General features: G+C 41.7%; 1 protein-coding gene across 8 annotated transcripts in view; it reads right to left on the bottom strand.

The window, feature by feature from the left end:
* The window catches only part of prdm16 (PR domain containing 16), a 337,870-nt gene that overhangs the window by 229,718 nt on the left and 84,194 nt on the right, over positions 1-23,958 (bottom strand). Inside the window, exon 1 of one of the 8 annotated variants that reach the window (XM_037772556.1) lies at positions 22,104-22,623. The exons of the other annotated variants lie outside the window; for them this stretch is intronic. Within the exon in view, the coding sequence (XP_037628484.1) occupies positions 22,104-22,140 (37 nt within the window). The 5' untranslated portion in view covers positions 22,141-22,623. Of the gene's footprint in view, positions 1-22,103; positions 22,624-23,958 lie in introns of those variants that run through there. 8 annotated transcript variants of the gene reach the window in all.

Raw genomic sequence — 23,958 nt, 5'->3', positions numbered from 1 at the left:
TCCCGGCATTGTAGATGATTTTTTGGCCAGCGACGCTCCTCACACACTCTGTGACAGGAGGTGATGAAAGAGGAGAGGAGCAGCTTTGAGGAGCGCACCGCCGCCGTCACTGTCACAGACACCGTGTTGGCTCGCTGCTACGCATCCCTGCATTGTCCCCCGCTACACCCGACACTGCCCCTTCCACCTGTAGTGTATGTGTGTGTGTGTGTGTGTGTGTGTGTGTGTGTGTGTGTGTGCGATCTGATCTTGGACACAATGAAGGTATGAAGAGCGGAGGAAGTGATCAAAGTGTCAACCAGAACCCCTGATACTGAAAACCCACGGTGCCCCCTGCTCGGAAACGCTATCTACACAGGTACGTCATTTAGGTCCCCACATACAGCACTGCAAGGCTTCGATGCTACTAACACTAACACTTCTTTTATATCTACTAATAATGAACAATTTCTGATATCAAGTACTGCTGTTATGTTTGAGAACAGTATTACTAATGTGGATTTTAAGAAGAAATCTTTACACTTTTTTTACACATCGGCCAGGACAGATAATTATCTTTGATCTTTACACTTTACAAATGTGTGGCTGATCTCAGACTCCTCAGGAACACTGGAATGAGGAAACCACTTATAGCAGGGGTGAGCAATTATTTGTCCTGGGGGGCCACTATGAAACCCAGATTGTTGCCGTGGGGCCAAACAAATTATGTTCTTCTCAGCATTTATTAAACTGAAAATCATTCCAAACAGCACATTATTAAGGATATCACATTATACGCAGGCGTGTTTGAACCGGACTGTTTTGGGTTGTAATGTTTCCATTAACAAAACTTAACATTTAACTTAACATTAACACTTCCTTCTTTTGTTACTTCATGCAGCATTGTAAAAAGTCCTTGCTGGCTGCTTTTGTAGCGTAGCTAGCAGTCCCTCGGCTGTCCTCACCTTCTCATCTCCAGATAGGTTTCTCTTTTTTTCTGCATGTTTTGTCTGGAAGTGGCGGCTCTAGTTGTAGTCTTTGAATACAGCCACATGTTTGTTGCAAACTAAGCACACAGCTTTACCGCCAACCTACCGCGAAAAAATACTACGCAGTCCACGACTCGGTGACGCTACTTCAAACATCAATTTACGTCAATGTCAAGTGTGACAGGAAGAAGCACGAGGTCTCATGCATTCGATATTTACTGAAAATACGACTGAAACTCAAACAGAATCAAAGTGAAAGTTGAGAGGAGATCTGTTATCTGTCTGTGGTTGCTACCCTGCATCATTTCCCACCCCAAGTTACCTATCAGACGTAAGCTTATCAGTTTTTAAACCCGTTTAAATAGGATTATTTTGATGAAATCGCCCATACAAGAGCTCGATGTAAACCGGTCAACTCTGCTCTGCTCTCTGAATGAAAATATAAAGAGTGCTTTGAGATAAAAAAGAACAGGTTTTGATTCCTGATGTCAGAACTAAAGAAAAGGGAGAGAAGTTGAGAACGTAGATGGTGGAGTCCATTTATCGCTTCTCCTCTGTGTGATATTGGTTTCAAAGGTGCAGTTGTAAGTGAAAGACACAGGTTAGAGCATGAGGACCCCTGTCCTAACTGTGTGTGTGTGTGTGTGTCTTGGCAGACCCAGATGGCAGGCGGGCAAAGGGGGAAGGTGGGCCAAGCGGACAGGAAGCAGTAAAGGAGAGTTCTGGTTACGAGGATCAGACGGCGGAGACGAACCGCGCTCAAAGCTACCGCCGCTACCGTACTCAAGGTGTGGGTTACACTCCTACACACAAGGGACAAACACACACACATTCTTGTATATATGCTCCCCAAAGGATACTGTGTGTGCGTCGGTTAGCATCCTAATTAACATGCAATGGCAAATGTGCACACACACACATGCGCGTGTGTTCGGTCACACACACGGACTCTCACACGCCCCCGCCCCACCCCACCCCCTCTTCAACCAAGCAGATCCACTTAAAAGGCCTCGTATCAATTGTCAACGGCCATGTTTAGTTGTTTAGGCCCCTTCTCCCCACTGATGAGGACCAGACCATGGAAAATGCAGCCACCCATTAGCCACATGTTGCTTCTAATACTGACCCAATAAAATGCCGTTCCCCCTGCCACGGAGAGTTCATCTGGCCCACCGCACAGAGAGAGAGAGAAAGACAGGAAACTAAAAAATTAAGCAGCGAGGGAGGGATTTGGTGATGCACAGAGAAGAAGAGAAGGAGGCACTTGCAAAATAAAGATGTGTCAAAGAGAGAAGGAAGCGCATGGGCCTGCTGCTAATTTCCCGCCCTGAGTGCAGTAATCTGAGGGGAAGATTAAGGTGAAGGAGTTATTCTTGACTATTTTATTAAGAGGTGCTTTAGGCGCTGGAAGAAGGGGCTTTAGCGCTCCTCCAGCAGCGTGCCATACAATACAAGACAAACATTTGCTGTTATTTCACCAAAGTACTCTCAGATGTGCTGGGTCGGGGCCTTGCCTTTTGCCGCAGAGGAACTTGGCATCAAAGTTCCCCGCAGTTCTCCGAAAACAAAAATCTGCCCTTCTCTTCCGCGGGGTCCTGCCCCGAGCCCGCGTCCCGACAGATAAATAGCGAGGTGTCAAAAGACGGGACGGCGAACCTCACACCTAGTTTTAATTAAAAAGGGGGAGAGCGGGTCGCGGATGAACAGGGAGAAGCAGAGAGAGAGAGAGAGCCACACAGAGAGGCGCAGGAATCTGTTACTTATATTAGAAAAGAACCTGGGGATCTGAATATTAACATTAACATTTAGCATTTTATCTTAAAGGTCCCATATCATGCTCATTTTCAGGTTCATACTTGTATTTTGTGTTTCTAATAGAACATGTTTACATGCTGTAATGTTCAAATAAAACCTTTATTTTCCCTGTACTGTCTGCCTGAATATACCTGTATTCACCCTCTGTCTGAAACACAATTGAGTTGCAATGCCGTTGCTAGGCAACAGTTTGGGTCCATGTTTACTTCCTGTCAGTTGATGTCATTAACATACACTGCAACAGGAAATAAACTGGGACACATTTAGTACGTTTACATTTAAAACTGTGTAATGGTCTAATTATTGTAAATTTGTGACATCACAAAGGGACAGAAATCCTAACGGCTTGTTTCAAACGCACAATTTCTGAATACGGGCTGCTGTGTGTTTCTCCGTATATTGAGCGTTTTGATAGTTTAACAGTATTTTTATAGCACGTAAACCTGCTTTATAATATAAAAGAGATGGAATTCTCACTTTTTACAATATGGGACCTTTAATGTAGTGTACATACAGGTTTTTATTTAAATGTAGAATGTCCCTATTTGCCTCAAAGTTAAAGATCAAGTTTCATTCTGTAGAAATGTATAAAATATCAACAGTAGAATGTAATTAGAATTGATACCGGATCGGATATCGGACCGATACTGACTCAAATAGCTTTATCGGGTATCGGATCTTTTCAGTTCAATTCTATGTTAATATACTATACACATTATAAACTGGAATTATGATTCCCTAAATTTAAACTAGCCAACTCTTGTTAAACATCTTATAAAATTCCACAACAAAAATAGCCCTAAACCTGCAGGTTGTGCCTCACAAGCCCATCTTCGAAAAGCAGTTTTTTTATGTCATGCAAAATTAAAATGACGTCGCAGAATATATCTATTTTTCAAAAGTTTTAAAATGGAGCCGAGGCCGTCGACAGGCCGGCAGCAGCCTCACCCACCTGCCTCTTTTGTTTGCTTTGTCGCTGCTTCACCGTGCCATTCTTAAACACTTACTGCTCTTCAGTGCTGTTGAAAAACAAGACGCCTCTGTCAGTGCATGTGTGTGCGCGTGTGTGTGTGTGTGTGTGTGCCTGCGGTCATCCAAGTGAGCTTTTACTGCATTCAGGGAAATGCAGAGAAACACATTTAAAAAGCCAGCGTGGCGCTAAAACAAAGAACTAACAGTATAGCTGCATGTCTTCAGCTCTCTGACCAACATGCAGGTCCTGGAGTGCAAACATTTGTTCAGAATAACATCTTCCCAATTAAAACAGCTAAATTGTCATGTCTCGAAAACCTCAGGAACTCTGGGAGTTGAATTGTCAGCGCGGACAGACAAAAACCACAGAAGTGGCCGTTTCAACCACTCATAAAACACAACTCAGAAACGTCTTCCTCTTTCCTTTTCTGTACTCGGAGGAGAGGATGTGGCGAGACTTGATGAGGAGAGAGGGAGGTGGAGAGGAGGAAGGAGACATCAGCCTCAGCCTGGTCTCACTGCCAGGGCGTCAAATACCGACACGTCTTGATACGGACGCACAAGCCAACCTTACGCGTCTGTATGAGACGCACCGGGCTTTCAACTACGTAACTATGGCGTCATTAGTAGACGCTCATAGCAACGGACGTAGTATACGGAGTGAGAAGGCTTCTGAGGGCGGCTGGAAATGGTGGTGAATGGGGCAAACTAAGTGGTTTTGTTGCCTACTCCTAACCGCCACCGTTTCACAACGTTAACCACGTTATAACATTAACCGCCACCGTTTCACAACGTTAACCACGTTATAACATTAACCGCCACCGTTTCACAACGTAAACCTCATGTTATAACATTAACCGCCACCGTTTCACAACGTTAACCTCATGTTATAACATTAACCGCCACCGTTTCACAACGTAAACCATGTTATAACATTAACCGCCACCGTTTCACAATGTTAACCACTTGTTATAACGTTAACCGCCACCGCTTCACAACGTTAACCTCCACCATTTCACAACGTTAACCTCCACCGTTTCACAATGTTAACCACATGTTACAATGTTAACCTCCACCGTTTCACGTTAACCACAAGTTACAATGTTAACCTCCACCGTTTCACGTTAACCACAAGTTACAATGTTAACCTCCACCTTTTCACGTTAACCACAAGTTACAATGTTAACCTCCACCTTTTCACTACGTTAATCACATGTTACAACGTTAACCGCGTGTTACAACGTTAATCACATGTTACAATGTTAACCTCCACCGTTCAACAACGTTAACCACCTGTTACAACATTAACCGCCGAAATCTTCTATCCCGATACAGGTCATTTTATATCTCGATAACGATATATATCACAATATAGCATGTTTTCTGGTAATTCAATAATAAACAGTCTATATGGAATAACCACATGGTATTGTTGTATACTCCTGTGTGAATTAAATACTTGACAAATGAAAAGTACTGAGTATTTTCTCATTTTAAGAGCTTGAGTGCAACATGAACAGAACAGTTTGAAGTGTAATTACAGAGAAAAAAAGAAGTATATATAGGCCTAACCTATACATGACATAAACGATATAGAAAAATATATACGGTAGACATTTTTTATATTGTTTTAATGATATATATATTGTCATATTGCCCAGGCCTATGTCAGACTGTAGAAATTCAAAATGTGCCATCTCAGGATTTAGATGATTAAAGTCAAATTAAGTGATTCCACTTTTAAAAACACAAATGGTAAATATCACTTCAAAGTGTCCATACAGTGATGCTTTTATAAACTCACCATTGAATTCATCAATAATACAGAGAGAAGATATTCATTTCTCCACCGACAGTAACCACCAATTCTAACCCTACAAATCAGTTGCAAGACATGTCTAGTAGCTGAATGCTCGTCTTTAAACAGTAGAGACTGATTTCAATGGAGCAAATTCATGCACATCCTCTATTAAATGAGCCCCTGGAATGCATCAAATGTCACACATCCGAGAGCGGACTTTGACTTTAATGCCTGGATGATCCAACTTAGACGTAACATCCAGTCGATGGTCGTTACGGTTGAGGCCAACGAGGAAGAAGCAGCCCAGTTTATGACATCATGCGAGTCCTATAGGTGATGATGTGTGAACTGTACAGGGAAGGGCAGCTGTGGCTGGGAAATGGCAGCAACAGAGAGATACTTAGGATGTCGAGACTGGACGGCAGACGGTGTTTCAGACAAGATGTAATTGTCTTTGAAAGAAAGTAGGATTAAATCAGTTATGCTTTATAAACCTAACAATAACAACCACAGTAGCTGTTGGTTTGACACGTATCGTAGAAGAGTTCCGATGGGAGCTACATACATGTTCCAGCTGTGATTCTAGACATAATTCATACATTAAAAGCTAGTCAAGCGTTTCTTAAGCTCAGTGGGACAGTGACCATTGAATTAAAAACCCTGGTAGCATTAATGTTGTTTGTATACTTTCTAAGCTCGTCCCAGTCTTACAATCCAAAGCCAAACTCTGCTCCACTAGTGGAACTGGTCTGGGTGTGTGCAGCTCACAGTACCACCCACTGCTTCTCTCTGCGTTGTGTTGGAGTCAATACAGGACATGCAACCACTGCTTTGCTGAACAGGGATTTCTTTTGTTTGTATGTTTTCACTGGAAAGAGTAAAAATAAAATGCCTTCTTCTGTCAACCACGCAGAGCGTCTTTTAAAAACAAACTCAAGGAAGACGGATAATCGGACTACACGCAGTTGATCAACAAGAAAACATCATGTTATATGTTATATGTTATCTTTAGGGCTGGTAATCAATTAAAATGTTGAATTGTTATTAATCTCAAATTAATCGCGCATTGTTTATCTGTTCAAAACATACCTTGAAGGGAGATTTATCATGTATTTAATGCTCTTATCAACATGGGTGTGGGCAAATATGCTGCTTTATGCAAAATGTATGTATATATTTATTATTGTAAATCAATTAACAACACAAAACAATGACAAATATTGTCCAGAAACCCTCACAGGTACTGCATTTAGCATAAAACAATATGCTCCAATCATAACATGGCAAACTGCAGCCCAACAGGCAACAACAGCTGTCAGTGTGTCAGTGTGCTGACTTGCTGCATGTGATTATCATAAAGTGGGCATGTCTGTAAAGGGGAGACTCGTGGGTACCCATAGAACCCATTTACATTCACATATCTGGAGGTCAGAGGTCAAGGAACCCCTTTGAAAATGGCCATGACAGTTTGTCCTCGCCAGAATTTAGCATAAGTTTGGAGCGTTATTTAGCCTTCAATGGTACCAATGGATTCTTTAAGTTTTTCTAGTTTCACATGATGCCAGTATCTTCAGTCTAGCTTTAAAGCTGAGCAGCTACAACCTCCGAAAGATCGATTGTGTTAACGCGTTAAAGAAATTAGTGGCGACTTAGACAGCCCTAGTTATCTTATTACTGATCCAGTTTATTCAAGAAATGTATTCAATTGCAAATATCTAATTCATTCTTAAATACTCCTTCCCATATTTAACTTAACGTAACACTCTTCTTTCTGGACTGAACCTGTGTTATGCCGCTCTCCTTCTCCTGTGTGGAGAACATACAATTAATATGGGCCGAGCGCTTTGCCTCTGGGACACTGAGCATCACACAGACGCAAGCTTGTATTAGAGCTATTTGTTTTCCTCAGAAAGCTGTCCAAACGGCCTCGCTGGGATCGCTAGACTGCACAGAGGCGAGCTATGAATTGGTCAAATCCACTGGGGCAGGTTATTGATTAGGCCCCCGGCTAGGAGGACGCAAATATGCAACTAAATTAGATATTTGTGTTTTGTGTGTGTGTGTGTGTGTGTGTGTGTGTGTGTGTGTGTGTGTGTGTGTGTGTGTGTGTGTGTGTGTATGTGCACTACTGTTGCAGTAAATCAACTTAATCTGCATCAACCACTGGTCAAGTTTTACAAACCACAGACCTCTACATGCAATATCATTTTCTGCTGTCCGTCTTTCACTCTGCTGGATGCACCAACCAGAAACATGAAGGCATTCTTTTATATTTTAAGTAGGGCTGTCAAAGTTAACGTGATAATAACGCAGGAATGCAAATTCGTTTTAACGCCACTAATTTCTTTAATGCATTGATGCAACTTGTGATTTTTAGGTTGTAGCAGGCTCAGTTTTAAAGCTAGAGTGAAGATACTGGTATCATATGAAACTACAACGCTAGAATTTTGGCGAGGAAAAAACTGTCGTGGACATTTTCAAAGGGGTCCCTTGACCTCTGACCTCCAGATCAGTGAATGTAAATGGGTTCTATGGGTACCCACGAGTCTCCCCTTTACAGACATGCCCACTTTATGATAATCACATGCAGTTTTGGGGCAAGTCATAGTCAAGTCAGCACACTGACACACTGACAGCTGTTGTTGCCTGTTGGGCTGCAGTTTGCCATGTTATGATTTGAGCATATTGTTTTATGCTAAATGCAGTACCTGTGAGGGTTTCTGGACAATATGTGCCATTGTTTTGTGTTGTTAATTGATTTACAATAATAAATATATACATACATTTGCATAAAGCAGCAGATTTGCCCACTCCCATGTTGATAAGAGTATCAAATACTTGACAAATCTCCCTTTAAGGTACATTTTGAACAGATAAAGAAATGTGTGATTAATTTGCAATTAATCACGATTAACTATTTTATCGATTGACAGCGCTAATTCTAAGATAAGAGAAAAACACCTTTTGGTTCCAGCTTTATCAACATGTTAAACAAGTGGTCATATTGAGGGTGTGAACTGGATGTTTACACCCTCTTCTTTTCAAAATACCACATCCGGTCTCCGTAGGGAGCAGTTTGGGATTAGTGACGGGTTGGGTGCTCCTCAGGCAAAATCACAAACTCAAATATATAATAGATACATGACATACATAACAACTTTCTACCGCCTCCCTCACATCCGCTGCCCTCCCTCTTCGACATCTCCCTTTTCAACAAGAGCAGTTTGTCAGGGTCAGAAAGCAATTTAAAACCTCTCGTAATGAGAGTCAGTGAGAGAGGGAGAAGTTGAAGGGAGGGAGAGAGAGAGAGAGAGAGAGAGAGAGAGAGAGAGAGAGAGAGATGAGGTAGTGGGGCGGAGAGAAGAGGAGGATGAGGAAGGAGGGAGGGGTAGGCTGGGGTGTCAGCCATCAAAGCAGGCCAGGAGAAAAGAAGGCCAGGTGCTGGTTGTGGGAATGTGCCGTCCATGGTTCCAGGGACCGGGGAGCTGGTGGGGAGGGGGGCTGTGGGGTTGGGGGGTGGGGGGGGGGGGGGAGCAGGGTGGTAATTAGCCAAGCCTGGAGGAGAGAGAGGGCCCTCCGGGGCCCGCGGGGATAGCCCCTCCGAGAGGATACCATTTGCACTTCTACAGGAGCCGCCAGCCCCCGGGCCACAAAGAAGGGGAAAAGGGGAACTATGGCATCCTTTATCAGGCCGGACAAAGACGCCGCATCTTTTCAAAGGAGACCGGAGAGAGAGAGAAACTCCAGTGTTCCAGAGAAGGAGGGGAAAAAGAGAAGAGAAGAAAGAATCCTAGGACTGGTCAGGAGAGAGACACAGAGAGAGATGCCAGTGTGTGGGTTGCAAAGCGAGACAGGAGGTTACGGTCATACTGTGACCCAGCCGGTCCTCGGAGACATCAGAAATTCACACACACACACACACACACACACACACACACACACACACACACGTAGATAACACATAAAGCTGAGTTGCACAACTATATTCCCAGCGCATAACAACTGAACACAACACCATGTTGTGGTTTTTTCCATCTCAGTTCCCATCAGTTTCGGAGGCATGTTAATATGTCTAGTTTTGCCGTATAAGAGGAGCTTCAGTTTGCTTCCTCTTCCTCTCACGGCTGCTGAGTAGAGGCAGTGGATAAGGAGCCAAAATGGCCACCCTCTCTACCTTTGACATTATCGGGGAATCTAAAGAGTTCTGCCCTCCTGCAGCGCGAGGGAAAGTGGAGGTCACTGACATTACTTTTACCTATTACCTTTGGAGTACGGCTGCACGGGGGGGGTGAATGGTGGCCTTTGAGGCGGCGAGGCTTTGTGCTCCCCGGTGGAGAGCAGCCTGACAGCCTGAGCTGAGTGGGGGCCAAAAGGTCAGACAGGTCATGTGATAAGGCATTTCAGACCTGCATATCGGGCCCCAGACTGAAGAGGCCTGAAAAACCTCAAGAACCCCCCCCCCCCACACACACACACACACACACACACACTTTCTCAGTGTCTCCCCTCTTCTTTTCTTTCCCCCTCTCTGTCCCCTCTCTCTCTCTCTCTGGACACAAAATGCCATTTGTTGTCCATCAGTCAGTAGCGCAGGGCCGGGGTCGGGCCCGGCGCTGAAAGCTCCATTCACACACCCTCTCACCCAGGGATGTTTTTGCAATTCAATATTTTCACACGCAGGCAGCTTCGTCGTTACTTTGGAACCGTACACTTGGCAGGATGAGGCTGGGGGCCTCTGGGACGGAGGGGCTGAGAGGTGGAGGAGAGGGGGTCAGCACAGAGGAATCCTAGTGTCGGGGAGGGGACGGGGCCTGCGCCGGCTAATGGGCCATCTTGAAATGTTTTAGCCAAGACCCCTCCAACACCTACACACACACACACACACACACACACATTGTGCCCTACTCATCGCTTCACAACCAATCTGAGTCCAGGTTAACGAGGAGGACTCGGACTTCCTCCATCAAAATCTCTGGGTGAATACAGTCACACTATCCTGGCAGGAAAAGACTCCCCTCTCCCCTCGCTCACAACAACATCTCTCTAACCCACATCTCTAATCTACAGCCCAGCAACAACCAAGTGAGAACGGTTGTACATCTATTTGAGCAAAGTACATATCTGTCACCTTTAAAGGGACTGTATGGACATGGATGGTCTTTGAATCTTTTTTTTTTAATCGCCAATGTGTGAACAGGTTGTAACCTAAAAAACTGAGACCTTCCGCGACGTTCTGGCTTTCTCCTCTATCAGCCTGAAGACTGCTGTTAATGTGAAGAATGAGGGGAAAACCCAACGGATGTGACGTCATGCACTCTCGTGAGTGCCTTTACGTTCTTCAGCTCCGCTACAGGGCTAACAGTGTGCAACGATAGCTTACGTTCGGTCAGAAATGGAGTCCGCTAACGCCAACGAATGACCAGACGCCACCACAACTCAGCAGACTCCAACACAAACTCCACGGAAGTTCTATTTAGTGAAGCTCATCTTGCAAAACAGGAATGTGACCGACTCCGGGGGGGAAAAACTACGATCAACATCGGCCGGGTGTTCGATTCATGGAGGGTCCTTCGTTTTGGTTTTGGGCGTCAAAACGGACCCCAAGCTGGCAAAATTCCTTCTGGACAGGTAAGCTAACCTTACTACCAAGCATGCAGTGATATTGTGGTTGTAGCTGTCAATCACGTTCAGTCTCGTGTGTGTCGCCTCACTGTTTTGACCGATTTAGCGAGCACACACTGACTGTCATTGACTTAGCAAGCAGTTTCTGACTCCTACATAGAGCCCCTTTAAAATATCTCTAAATACAATATGATGAAACTCAGCAACTCTGGCATTAGCTGGTTTTGAGAATATGTATGTATTTTTACAACAAGAGGTACTGTAGACATCTATCAGAGCAAACAGGTCAGGAAACAAGAACAAAAGCATTAACTTCATGGAAATGTGCCTCATTTAAACCGACCCATTTCAGCAGGTTTGTTCCAATTCCACAACTGTTAACACCGAAAGATTGGTTTAGCATACAGAGTGGCTGAGGTAAATGGAAGGGAGCTCTTAATATATTTATCCTGTGCACCACACTCTACTTAATGAAATTAAAACCACACCAATACGGGCCCCTTCGTCTCTGGGGAGTTCAGTAATCAACATGCCACCAGTTTTCATTTTGTATGAAAATAAATGGCAGCCGGTGATACGGGCCTAATTGTGTTGCACCGGGGGAGGAGCCGGGTGAGAAAGGAAACTTGCGGCGGTGATGTAGCGGGAGCCAATTTTTAATGGACAGCAGCGGCGCTCAAGAGAGGAGGTGGTCAAATACGCAGAGGCATTCATCTGGGGACCGGTACCCCTACACTTCTCCCTCCTCCTCTTTCTAGCCATCATACTCACAAAGAAAGTTAGCCCAGTATTAAACAAATAGAGAACTGGTGAGCCCTACTGCCGCAACCAGCGCCTGGCAGGGTCACTGGATAATGACAGCTCAATTACGGTGAATCTCCACAAAGCACAATCCCCCCCAACAGCCGCCCCACCCAGCACGGCAAATTTGTCAAACTCAACAAAACGATGGGTCTGACAGTGTAATCGCTAACCGTCCCCACCGACATGAAAGAGGTCTTTATCTGGACAAATCAAAGAACCTGATCTCTGAGAGAGAGAAAAAAAAAAAGGGTGGAGGGGCGACTAGAGAAGAGAAACCTCCTGCGAGACGTGGAGATGTCTCTAATCCGCTTTAATGAGACACTGCGTGCCCATCTTTGTGGTAATGACGAGACACAGCGAGAAAGACGGTGAGGGGGGAGATAGAAGTGAAGATGGAGCCAAGGCTTTGAACTGGCGGTCTGATGAAAGGGGGGAGCAGGCGGAGGGAGTTTAGAGCCACGCTGCTGCTGCTAGTGCTGCTGCTGCTGCTGCTGCTACACACCACAGACACAGCCCAGGGGACAGAGCAGTTTGTCTGCTTATCATATCTGGACAGGATGAGACATCATCAGCAGCGCCAGGCTGGGACGGGAGGCTGTGTGTTTGTGTTTTGAGAGATGAGTTTTAATTTGTGAAGAAAACATTTGATGAAAAGAAACAGTTTTGTTCAGAGCTATTCACGGAGACTTTCAAGATAAAATGTCACGTGTCCCCCATCTGAGTTGATAACTAAATGTATTTCTCAGCTGGTAAAAAAAGGGGTTCTGTGGTTACTTGTAGCTTAAACGCTCGCTACTGTACATTACACCACACTGTGGGAGTTGGCCTGGTGTCACCTTATACTGTTCATGTATTCAATAGGACGGCTTTAGCCCACCAGCTGACTGCATTAGCTCATTTTAATGCCGGATGGTCTTAATAGGGTATAATAGGATAGTATCAAATATCGATTTATAGATCATGATTAGGGCTGTCAGTCGATTCAAATATTTATGTAAAGTGAAGCGTTGATACATATCATTGTCTTTAAGATACGCCCTTATTTTGAAAAACATTTGAACATGAGAAATGTGGCACTTTATAGTGAACAACAGGAGGTCTATTTTTATTATTTTTATTAAAAAGAATATTGTTTAATGTCTAATAAAATGATCAAATCATATTTGAGTTGTTTTTTTTGTGAGTTCCTATAAATGTAAGTGATTGTGTTAAAGCGGCAGATGATGTCGTCTCATATCGATCGCAGGATCCTGAATTGAATCGAATCACAATCATATCGTGGCAGACTTTGTGAAATCAGCAAATATTGTATTGTTGTCCAGAGAATCAATATAATATCATATCATGATGAAACTTGTAATACCAAAATTTTGGGGTGTAAAATCACAACTTCCTCTGAATCATCGGTTTGGAGAACAGAAATGAGTAAAACAATAACATTGTAAGATCTGGGGATGCACCGATGCATGGGCCGACGTGTGGGCCGACGTGTGGGCCGACGTGTGGACCGACGTGTGGGCCGACGTGTGGGCTGACGTGTGGGCCGACGTGTGGGCCGACGTGTGGGCTGATACAGATGCTTTGTTGTTGTTTACTGTGTTATTATTTATTCCCCTTTTGGTGTCAGGGAAACAAAGACATCTTCATCATGTAAAAAAATAACTGGACTGTCTTCACTCTTTAAGTAATTCAGCCCTTCATTCACATCATTTACATGAGCACAAATTAAATCGTACAAATTTATGAAACAAGCTTTAAATAAAAATAACTTTAAAAGTCCCTTTAGCCTGCATCCAGCTACCTACTCAATGAAAGGAATTTATTACCTAGCCCAACAAAAACATTTTGTGAAACATAAATTAAATGTAATTAAATCAGCAGCTAACAACACAACATTTAGCCGGCACAAAATGAATGCAACACATGAACATAAACATCGGACACTGCCAGCGGATTGCAGTAAACGAGGCGAAAATCTTCCGATACCGATGTTCAGCCAATAAATCGGTGCATCCTTACTAAGATCATATCATCACAATATGCCTCAGCGAAAAAATGTTGCCTCAATAATATTAAATTATTTCCCAGCTCTTTAATTTATGCTGAAATGTTGTCTTCACGCCAAGACCCAGTGTTCCTGCACAGAGAACACGGCGTGAATGAAAGAGAGGACAACATAAAGGACAGGAAGTTGAGGAATGGATAAGAGGAAAAGAGCAGGGTGAGGACAAATGTCGGAGTAAAAGGAAAAAGAGAGAGAAAGCGGGACAAAGTGAGCGGGGCTAATACCAAACAAATCGGGATTAGACCCAGATAATACTAGTCACAATGCTGAGCAATCCCGGGGATGTCACAATGCAACAGGGAATCATGAGGGCTGCTAATTAGGGACTCGACACATTTGCCCTCTTGTTTTGCAAACAACACACACTGTTCGAACAGCGGGGAGGCGCGCAATCAGACACACACAGAGAGATAATCATTTAGCGTTAATCAGCAGGATGAGGTGTCTCCCTGTGGGATGACTCCAACAGTCGCCGTGTATTCTTAGCCCATGAGAGGCTGCGTGGAATCTTCCAGACACGACCCGGTAGTGGTGGGACGTAACTCGATAAGCAGCCACAGGTCAAGACAAAATGCATTTAACTGCAGCGTAATGGCTTTTCATTTTCTTTTTAACCCCCCTTTTCGCCAACAACACATACCGCTGTTCCAATGCTGCTATTTTTAACAAGACCCTGCCCCCCCCCCCTCCATCTGTAGGCTGAAAACGAAGCGTACGAGGAGAGACGAAGAACGGGGGGGTGGCTGCTTAAAAAAGAAAACATCAGGGATATATCTGAAAAGTCTCTCAGGCATGCCACAGTCTCTCCACTGCCAAAATGATTGGGAGATTGCTGTGTTTTTGCAAACATGGCGGGGGTGAGGTCATGGTGCGAGGCAGAAAGAAGGCACATATTTGCCAACTGGATAATGTGAGGTCAACGTATCATTGGAATGAATGGGATTTAGAGCCATGTGCAAGAGCTTAATGCAGTGGTATTTGTATGTCAACTCAAAATTTGACTTAGCCAGCATGAGACCAGGCGGGAGGCATGGGGGCTACAACGTGTGCAATGTGTGTCTGTGTGTGTGTCCAGGTGTAAGAGGTGCCCACCCATCGCTGTGCCAAGGTCAAAGCTCTGAACAGTGACAGGACCTCCAATAACTGCACAAAATGGTGCACACACGGACTCACACACACACACACATGTATTTAGCCAGCCAACAGTGCCAGCTCCTGCTGTTTGGATGACATTTACACTCAACCTTTCTACTTTGTGATTGATTGGGGTTAAATCCTAACATTGCCCAAAAATCTGTCACCACTAAGGTGTGTGTGTGTGTGTGTGTGTGTGTGTGTAGGGTTTCTACGTGTGCATGTGCATGTGTCACAGAGCTAAGGAAAGCCAGTCAAATGTTTTCAAGCCTTCAGTGAGTCTCAGCTGACATTAAAGAGCCACTGTGACTTCAACCGTCTGATAAACGGCAACTTGAGTTGCAGATTTTTGCTGAATCCAAAAAAACAAACAAAGCCAAATCTCTGTCTTGTGAATGAGAGAGTATTTGGGAAGACTTTATAAAATTTAAATCAAGCAAACATAACACTGAATATGGATTCAGTACATCTTCATTTGATTGCTTCTTTCTGTTTTGCTCCCGCAATAATCTATCACATGTTGAATTTGTCAGTTTACCACCTCATTTAATTTATATTTTAAAACAAAAACGTGCACGCTTTGCTAATATATATAGTGGGTCATTCTATGTTTGTATTTTACAAGTTAGTTGTAGTTGTCTGATATATTTATAGTGTATTTTAATATAGTCTTTATATTGTGTATTGTATAGATATTCACCTCTAGTGTTGATATGTTTATTTACTGTTCCTGCACATTGCCTGGATAACCTGCTGCCGTAACACAATCATTTCCCAATTTGGGATCAATAAAGTACATCTATCTATCTATCTATCTATCTATCTATCTAAATGATGGATAACAAGCTGATAATCACAGAGGGGGTTTTGAGGGGTTTTCTGTATTTTGTAGTCACACTGAGATTCATTCAGGAGTCATTCCAATGTCCACATTTCTAAATTATTTATATTCCCATTTTATGGCACCTGTACTTCACCGGATTAGAGACGTCTCTTTTGGGACACTTGGCCACAAACAGCAGCAGCAGCAGCAGCAGCAGCAGGAGCACATTTACAGCAGCAACTGACTGAATAGCAATAAAAGCATTTCCCTGGAGATAAAAGAGCGTCTCACACGGCGTTCAGGGAGTCACTGATAGTGAAAGAAAACCTTCAAAAGTTGGCAGTGGAACAGTCGTAAAACAGACTATTTAAAAGAAAGAAAGGGATTGTAACATCCCATTTGAACTCCCATAAATGAATCTTCCCTCTTCCAAGCTTTAATTCATAGAGTTAAGTAACCAGCTCCTTGCATTGTAATTCTTTCTCTTCAGTTAATTCCCTACATAGGTGGAAGACAAACTAAGTTTTCTTTAATGGCTGACTGTTTCAAAGATTTAGGACTCGTAAGCAGACGTCAGACTATACGCTATCCTCCACATTTCAGGGTAATATGAACACTTTAGTGGGAAGACCATTCTCCAGGAGTCTGCTCTCACAGCAAAATGTGAAGATATGGTTACAAAAAGCAATGCATCTTTATTTGCATCATATTATGTGAATCAAATGTGGACCATATGTTACTGAAACAGACAGTGGCTTGACATTGAAGTAATTGCAACCATGACCAAATCCTTACCCTAACCTTTTTCCACAGCAACGACAAAATAAATATGTTACAAATAGGAAAATCTGTGTTAGGAATGAAAGTGCCTTCACTTGTGGGGGGTTGTGACAGAAACAGTTACTCCTTTTCATCGGCTATTGTATATATGAGAATACAGTTGTCTTTATACGTGCACAGTGCAAAGATGAGGAACCAGCCCTGGAAATAAATATGGAAAGAAGAGCCTCACTGCTCACAACACACACTAAACCGTATCCTACATGTGAACACGCTGGGACGACCAACTCACATCCCACAAACTTCCATAATCAAATACTTATGCAGCATATGTGGCCGTGCCAAATGTGGACTGATGCAATTAGTTAGGCTACACAATTTTTCAATCCTTCAAAAATTGACACAAATGGTCCTAAAATCAGTCCAAGTGAGTGCTTGGGAAAAAAAAGAAAAAGAAAACTCCCCAATAGCATTAAAAAAGAAAGTAAATGAAGTGTTTCTGTATCGAAAACCTGATTTTACAAAATCACTGCAAAGCAGGTGGTCTTCCTGATTGGATGGCGAACAGTATTTCTGAGAATTAAGAAAATTTGCACAGAACCAACACACGCAATCTGACATCACCTGAAAGGTTTCAGTTTTTTTAGGTGCAAAGATTCACAAGTTTCTCATACAGCGGCCAGAGGCTGTCATTTTGGACAGAGATGTAAAACTGCAACAAAAAAAAGTGGTGTTGCCTGATTCAGAGTGCTGCTAAGATCATTCCCATCATCACACATGGATGTAAATGGGCTCAGTGGAACCACAAGAAGCTCAGGTTTCCCACCGTGTTTTATCTAGGAAAGGTCTGCAGCAATAAAAATCAAGATCTCACAGGTATTTTCATTTTGCATTGTGTCCGGCACCACTGACATTCATTATGAATCATCAGCATCAACAGCTTTAGTATCATAAATTCAACTGAACTTGTCAAAATGACACATGAAGAGAGTTTTCTAAATATCAAAATCATCAACAAGATTCATCTCTTCATTGGATCACTGATGCTGAATTTCAAAATAAAAGCAACTTAAAAAAAAAAGAAGAGATTTAGAGTTTCATAAAGCTACATAAAAACATCAGTGTCACTGTTAAATGTCACTATACACTGACATTGCATGTCACTTCCTTTTGATGATCCTATCATTTTTATGTCCAGGCTCTAATCTGTGAACATGGCCGGTGTGCTATCTGACACACACATTACAGCTGCATATAGCAGTAATACATGAGAGCATGCACAGGACCCTGAACGTTTAGCCAGAAGTTCAACATAGCTACCATTGTTGGTTTTAAAGTGTTATGGGTTGGGTTTTATTACTTCTGTCAAAACATCAGAAGCTGTTGAGCCAGGCCAAGTTCATGACTGGGAGTCCATCTAGTAATAGTAATAATAATAATAATAATAATAAGGGGCATTTAACACAAAGATCAATAGGATATCTGCCAATTAGTATATATATATATAGGAGTGAACGAGAGGGGGAACAATCAGAACCGGTGTGCTATAAGGAGAGGGGGGAGGGGGGCATTTTGTGCAAAATCAGCAACAAAAAAAAAAAAAATCAGGTGATAAAAAAAAAAAAAAAAGTCCCGCGTGGCTCTTTTACCTTTTTCATTTTATTGACCTGATAATGCAGACGGCCACACTAACTGAGTTTAGAAAATCAATGACGTGTGTAAGTTGCGGTCACAATCAGTGCAGAGTCTTCCTGTTTCCAAACTGTTTCTATTTTAAATCTATTTCTATATGTGGAGACGTTATAGCGCGCAGCAGCAGAGCGGCTGTTTATGTGCGCGCGCGTCTCACCTGAGCACCGAAATATACCTGGTTAAAAAAAAAAAAAACACACACCCTCAACTGGAGGCTTTAATTGATCCAAATCCAATTAAAAAAACAGAACTCTGTAGCACACAGAAATATACACAACAGATATCAAATAATACACCTCCAGGTGCCAACACGCAAATTCATTGTCCCTGTGTCACTGCTGTGTTCTCAGACTGCCTGATCGATTCTTTAGTTGTTAAGATAACAAGAGGCCAAGTCTCATATCAAAATCTTGGATAAATGAGATGTGGTGTCTTTATTTTAAAATGTGGGAAAATATATAATATATAATAATATGTGCAATAAATAAATGTAATATGTGCATATGTGCAGTATATAGAGTGGTAAATAGGATGTATAGTGTAAAGTGCGTCAGTGGTTAGAGTCCAAGATGGTTGAAGATATAGTGCATGTTTAAAGTTCTTAAATACGATTTAATAGAACTATTTTATTGGTTCAGATAAAATTAAAAATACAATTAAACTCTGTATAAGAAATTCAATAATAAACAAAATGCTGGGGACCAGAGCAAGAAATGTAATGTTAATATTTAAATATTATAATATATAATAATATAATAATATTATAATATATAATAATTAATATTAAATGTAATTTTAAAGCCCACCTGTGAGGCTGATATCACATTAAAATCCAAACACACACCAACAGTTAATCCTGACCCCAAAGTAAACAAACCAGAAGGACTGCAAACGAATCAAGAACACACACATATATTCATATATTCATGCATACATGAGGAGAGCCTATACAGAGTCGTGGCCTTGTGTGTGCAGACAGAAAGAAAATATATATTATTAATAATAATAAAAAAAAACCTGATAAAGCAGCTGGTGGTGATATGTTTAGCTGTGGGCCTACAACAGGAGAGAGTTTCACTAAAGCTGCAGAAAAAAAAAGAGCGAAAAAAAAATAATAAGGGTGGAATAAACTCCCACGCGAAGCATGCAGAAGTTGTGGGCCTTTTGAATGTTAAGAATAACGCTGCTCTGGTTCTCTGGTTCTCTGGTTCTCCGGTTCTCTGGTTCTCTCTCTCTGCTGCTGCAACACAACCGAGCCGAGCTGAGGCCTCTGAGCTGCTGCTAAACGCTGCTGAGGCTCCAAAGCTGCAGGTATTTGTGTTCATTAGCAGCCGGATCAACAGACTATCGAGGCTGTTTAGAGATCAAGACCGAGGGCAATTACGCGCTGGAAGCAGGACCCTCGACATGTTGAAGTATTTTCACAAACAAATCATCATCATCTTTATTATTATTCATATTACTAATATATATATATATATATGTGTATGTGTATATACTGTATTATATATATATATATATTACTCATTTATTTTGTTTTTGTCCCCCCTATGCTCTACACATAAAAGGAAAGATGTCTGTATGTGTTTAAGAGTAGATATATGTCATATATAGATATACCATCTAGCCTCATTCAATGAAACAAACACACACACATTATCCACATCACACACACACACACACACACACACACACACACACACACAAACACACATTCTTCAACCTGCTTGTATCCTTGTGTTGTTTTAGTTTTGTTTTGTTTTTGTACTTTGTTATTTGTCTTTCTCTGTATAATATATTTTGGTCTTTTTGTATATATATGTCCCTGCACATGTCTTCACTTGTTTTGTAATCACTTTATAGCACAATAAAATAAAAAAAGTATTTTCACAAAGTAGCTCCCATTTAGCTTTTCATTCCTTTTTTTTTCTTTCTTTTGTCTTTAACTTATAGACATGAACTTGATCCCTGTGCACCAACCACCATGCAGAACATGCAAGAAGAAGAAGAAGAACAAAAACACGACTACAAAAAAACCTGTACTCTTATTATTTATCTGTGTGAGCTGAAACCCTTACTGGACATTTAATAATATCAGATGTAGTTAGCATTTCTAAAAAAGTAGCTCATTTTAAATAATTTAATAGCTGTGCACATATTTATTTCCCTTAAAGTCAGAAATGTAAATAAATAAAAAGTTTTTGTTTTTTTTTAAAGCTTGATATGAAGCTCGAGGTTCACGTTGGATTAAAAGGGCCAGTGGCTTTTGGCAAAGTCACAAAGTTTTTAAAGGCCTGTAAAAACATGCACTCAAGCACATAAACAGGTTTATTTTTAAATCATTTTTTTTTAATTAAAAAAAATGCATACACGGTTAAATATGTCCTGTGTTTTAGCTTCTGCATTTCCATAAAACTCCTACAAATCGAAACTCACTGAGGATAAAATATAACCAACATATTATAAGACATGAGGCCTCCATATAAAGCGAGTTAAGAAATGCTCTTTCACATTAATTGTGGATGAAAAGCAGACTGACCCACATAATTAGCTGGAGAGAAAACAAAGTGCATTCATGCAGGAGTTAAAAAAAACAAAAAAACAGGCGACTGATAAATGAACCCACCAACAATAAACTAAATGTTAAACAATAAACTCAATTTCCAACAACAAAGTAGGCCTAATTATGTTCTACATTTTTTTCTTATTATTTTATTCTAACGTTTTTATCTATTCTTTTGTTATTATACTGTTTAACTTGCACCAACAACACCAAAGCAAATTCCTAGTGTATACCTCTTACACCTGGCAATAAACACCATTCTGATTCTGATTCACAAAACTCAATACATGCATGTTTTCCGTGTGACGCTGCAGCAGCAGTCCTCTCAGTACAGTGCTACTATGGACGCTTTCTTTTCTTGCACAAGACGCATTATTGATTGGCATTCCCTGGAGGAGGAACCAGTCTGCAAGCAGTCCGAACTGTGCACCGAGTTACCGGAGGAGAGATACCTTCAGCTGGGCTCAAAGTGGGATCGACTACACACACAAAAATCTGCATTAAAATATGAGTGTTTCTGTGTTAAATTCACATGTTGGCGTCTCCATAGTGCAGCATGGAGAGAGAAGGAGCGCGCTGCAGTGTGAGCAGCATGAAGCAGAGCAGCGGTGCCACAGCGCCCACTATTTCTAAAGCCGGGAATATGATTTCACAAGACTTGGAATAAAAAAAAGTTACTATCCGTTCCGACAACTTTTCTCGGTAACTTTCAGGGAAACGAATCGGAGCCTCCGACACCCGAAAAAATAGCAAATTACAACAACATGGAGCTCAGATTTTAAATGTTTTTATGTGCGCCTCCAGAAAGAAACAACTAAAAGCACCAGCGGCGTTTTTCTCTCATCACACATGAAACTTTGTGACACTGAGAGAAACCAACGAAGCCAAGAACCGCAGCGTGCAACACAGACAGACCGAGGCTGGACACATTTTCTAGCAGAAAAGTTGAACTCATGGACAAAGACTCGTCTCCCACCTCCTCTCTTCTTAAAGGATATGACAAATGGACAAGGACACATTTGGACATCTCTACAACCAGCAGCGCGTAAAAACAGAAGACCTACTTTTGGCCAGTTTTCTCGCCCTCGCCTTGGATCTCATCTTGTCGGCTTGTAGATTCCTCTCGTCGTCCTCCGTGAGCCCAGAAGCAGCAACAACACTATCTTCATCTCACCAGCATTGTCAGTTTGGACACCTTCGCACATGCGCACAGGACATTCAATCTGACACCCTCGCCGGGGCCAAAAAACTTTCCAATGTATTCATCATCATCATCACTTTTTTTTTGTCCTATCGTCTCTCCTTTAGATCACTTATCTCTTCCCCTCCTCCTCTTCCTCCTCCTCCTGCTCTCTCCTCAACATCTCACCTTCCCTCCCTCCCCCCTTTGCCATCCCCTCACCCTCTCGTCCCCCTCCTCACCCCCAACCCACCCACCCAAACCCATTCAGCTCCTGCCAGCACCACCTCGGATTTTTACCCCTTTAACAGCGACAACTTGGTTTTCTCCAACCGGCGGTGCATGGACACAGTGAGGTATGGTGAGGTCAAGGTCCTATTAGAATATGGAAATTAACCTGATTTATTATTATTATCATTATTATTATTATCATTATTACTATATGATTATTTTATTATTAAATATGTTCTCATATTTATATTTTTGTCATATAATGTTAAAAAAAATATTGTTATTACTATATGATTATTTTATTTTGTATTTTTTTTCTCATATTTATATTTTTGTCATAACATGTTGAAATCAGAATCAGAATCAGAATGGTGTTTATTGCCAGGTGTAAGAGGTATACACTAGGAATTTGCTTTGGTTTTGTTGGTTGCAAGTTAAACAGTATAATAATAAAAATAATAAGATAAAAAAAAACGTTAGAATAAAATAAGAATAAAAATTTGAAATTCTACAAATATACAATATACAAAATAAACAAAAATAAACATGATATAAAACAGATAGTGCAAATATTGCCGGTGTGCAAACAATCAGGTACCAGAGAGAGAGTTAGATATAATTGCCTTTGTGGATTTACAGACTTACAGAAAACTTTGTGTTGATTGTGCCAAAAAGTGCTCGAGTTGCAGAAGGTTATTTATAACTTCATTAATGCACATGCAGAAGTAAGAGGTGCAAGACTCGATTGGAGCTGCACTTTACAGACTAGGACTTGGTAGTGTGCGTGTGCATGTGTGCGCGCGCGCGCGCGCGCGCGTGTGTGTGTGTGTAAACCGTGTTGCCCTCTGGACAAGCAGCGGCCAGCAGCTGTTTGACGCACGCATGGAGCCTCCAGCAGCAGAGTCCGTATAAACCTATAAAGGCTTTTTTATTCTTTCTTTCCTCCTCAATGTTCACATTTGTAACTTGCAGCAGTTATTTCTTGGAGACGTTGTTTGTTGTGTTCGCTGTTAGAGCGCGACTGTGCTGCAGTAAAGTCACCTGAACGAAGGTGGACAGACGGAACACTTTCTCTCTTTGTGAGTAACGATGTGACTTTTGCTTTGCACCTGTTTGTTTGTTTGTTTGTTTGTTTGTTTGTTTGTTTGTTTGCTTCCTGCAGGCACGAGGAGATCCAGCAGTCTGATGAAGCCTGACGGACTGCAAGGTAATTTTTTTTGTTTTGTTATTTACCAAAATTGTATTTATTAAAACACAAATATCGGACAGGTACATAATTATACAGCAATATTTGTTTTTTACTAACTTTTATGTTAATATTGAAGTTGAAATTTAGGCCATTTACTGTATTTATTAGGCAAATTGTGGGCACATTTTATTACCCCATTTATTAATCTTATTGTAACTACTTTGCATTATTTCAAATGTGTAGTATATTTTATGGTTACGAAATAATAATAATTATAATAATTATAATAATACTCGTAATTGTATAATTATTATTACAA

The sequence above is a fragment of the Sebastes umbrosus genome, chromosome 6 (assembly GCF_015220745.1).
Source record: "Sebastes umbrosus isolate fSebUmb1 chromosome 6, fSebUmb1.pri, whole genome shotgun sequence".
In the NCBI taxonomy this organism is placed as follows: Eukaryota; Metazoa; Chordata; class Actinopteri; order Perciformes; family Sebastidae; genus Sebastes; species Sebastes umbrosus.
Note: the sequence above shows the minus strand (reverse complement) of the source record. Positions and strands in the feature narration are given on the sequence as shown.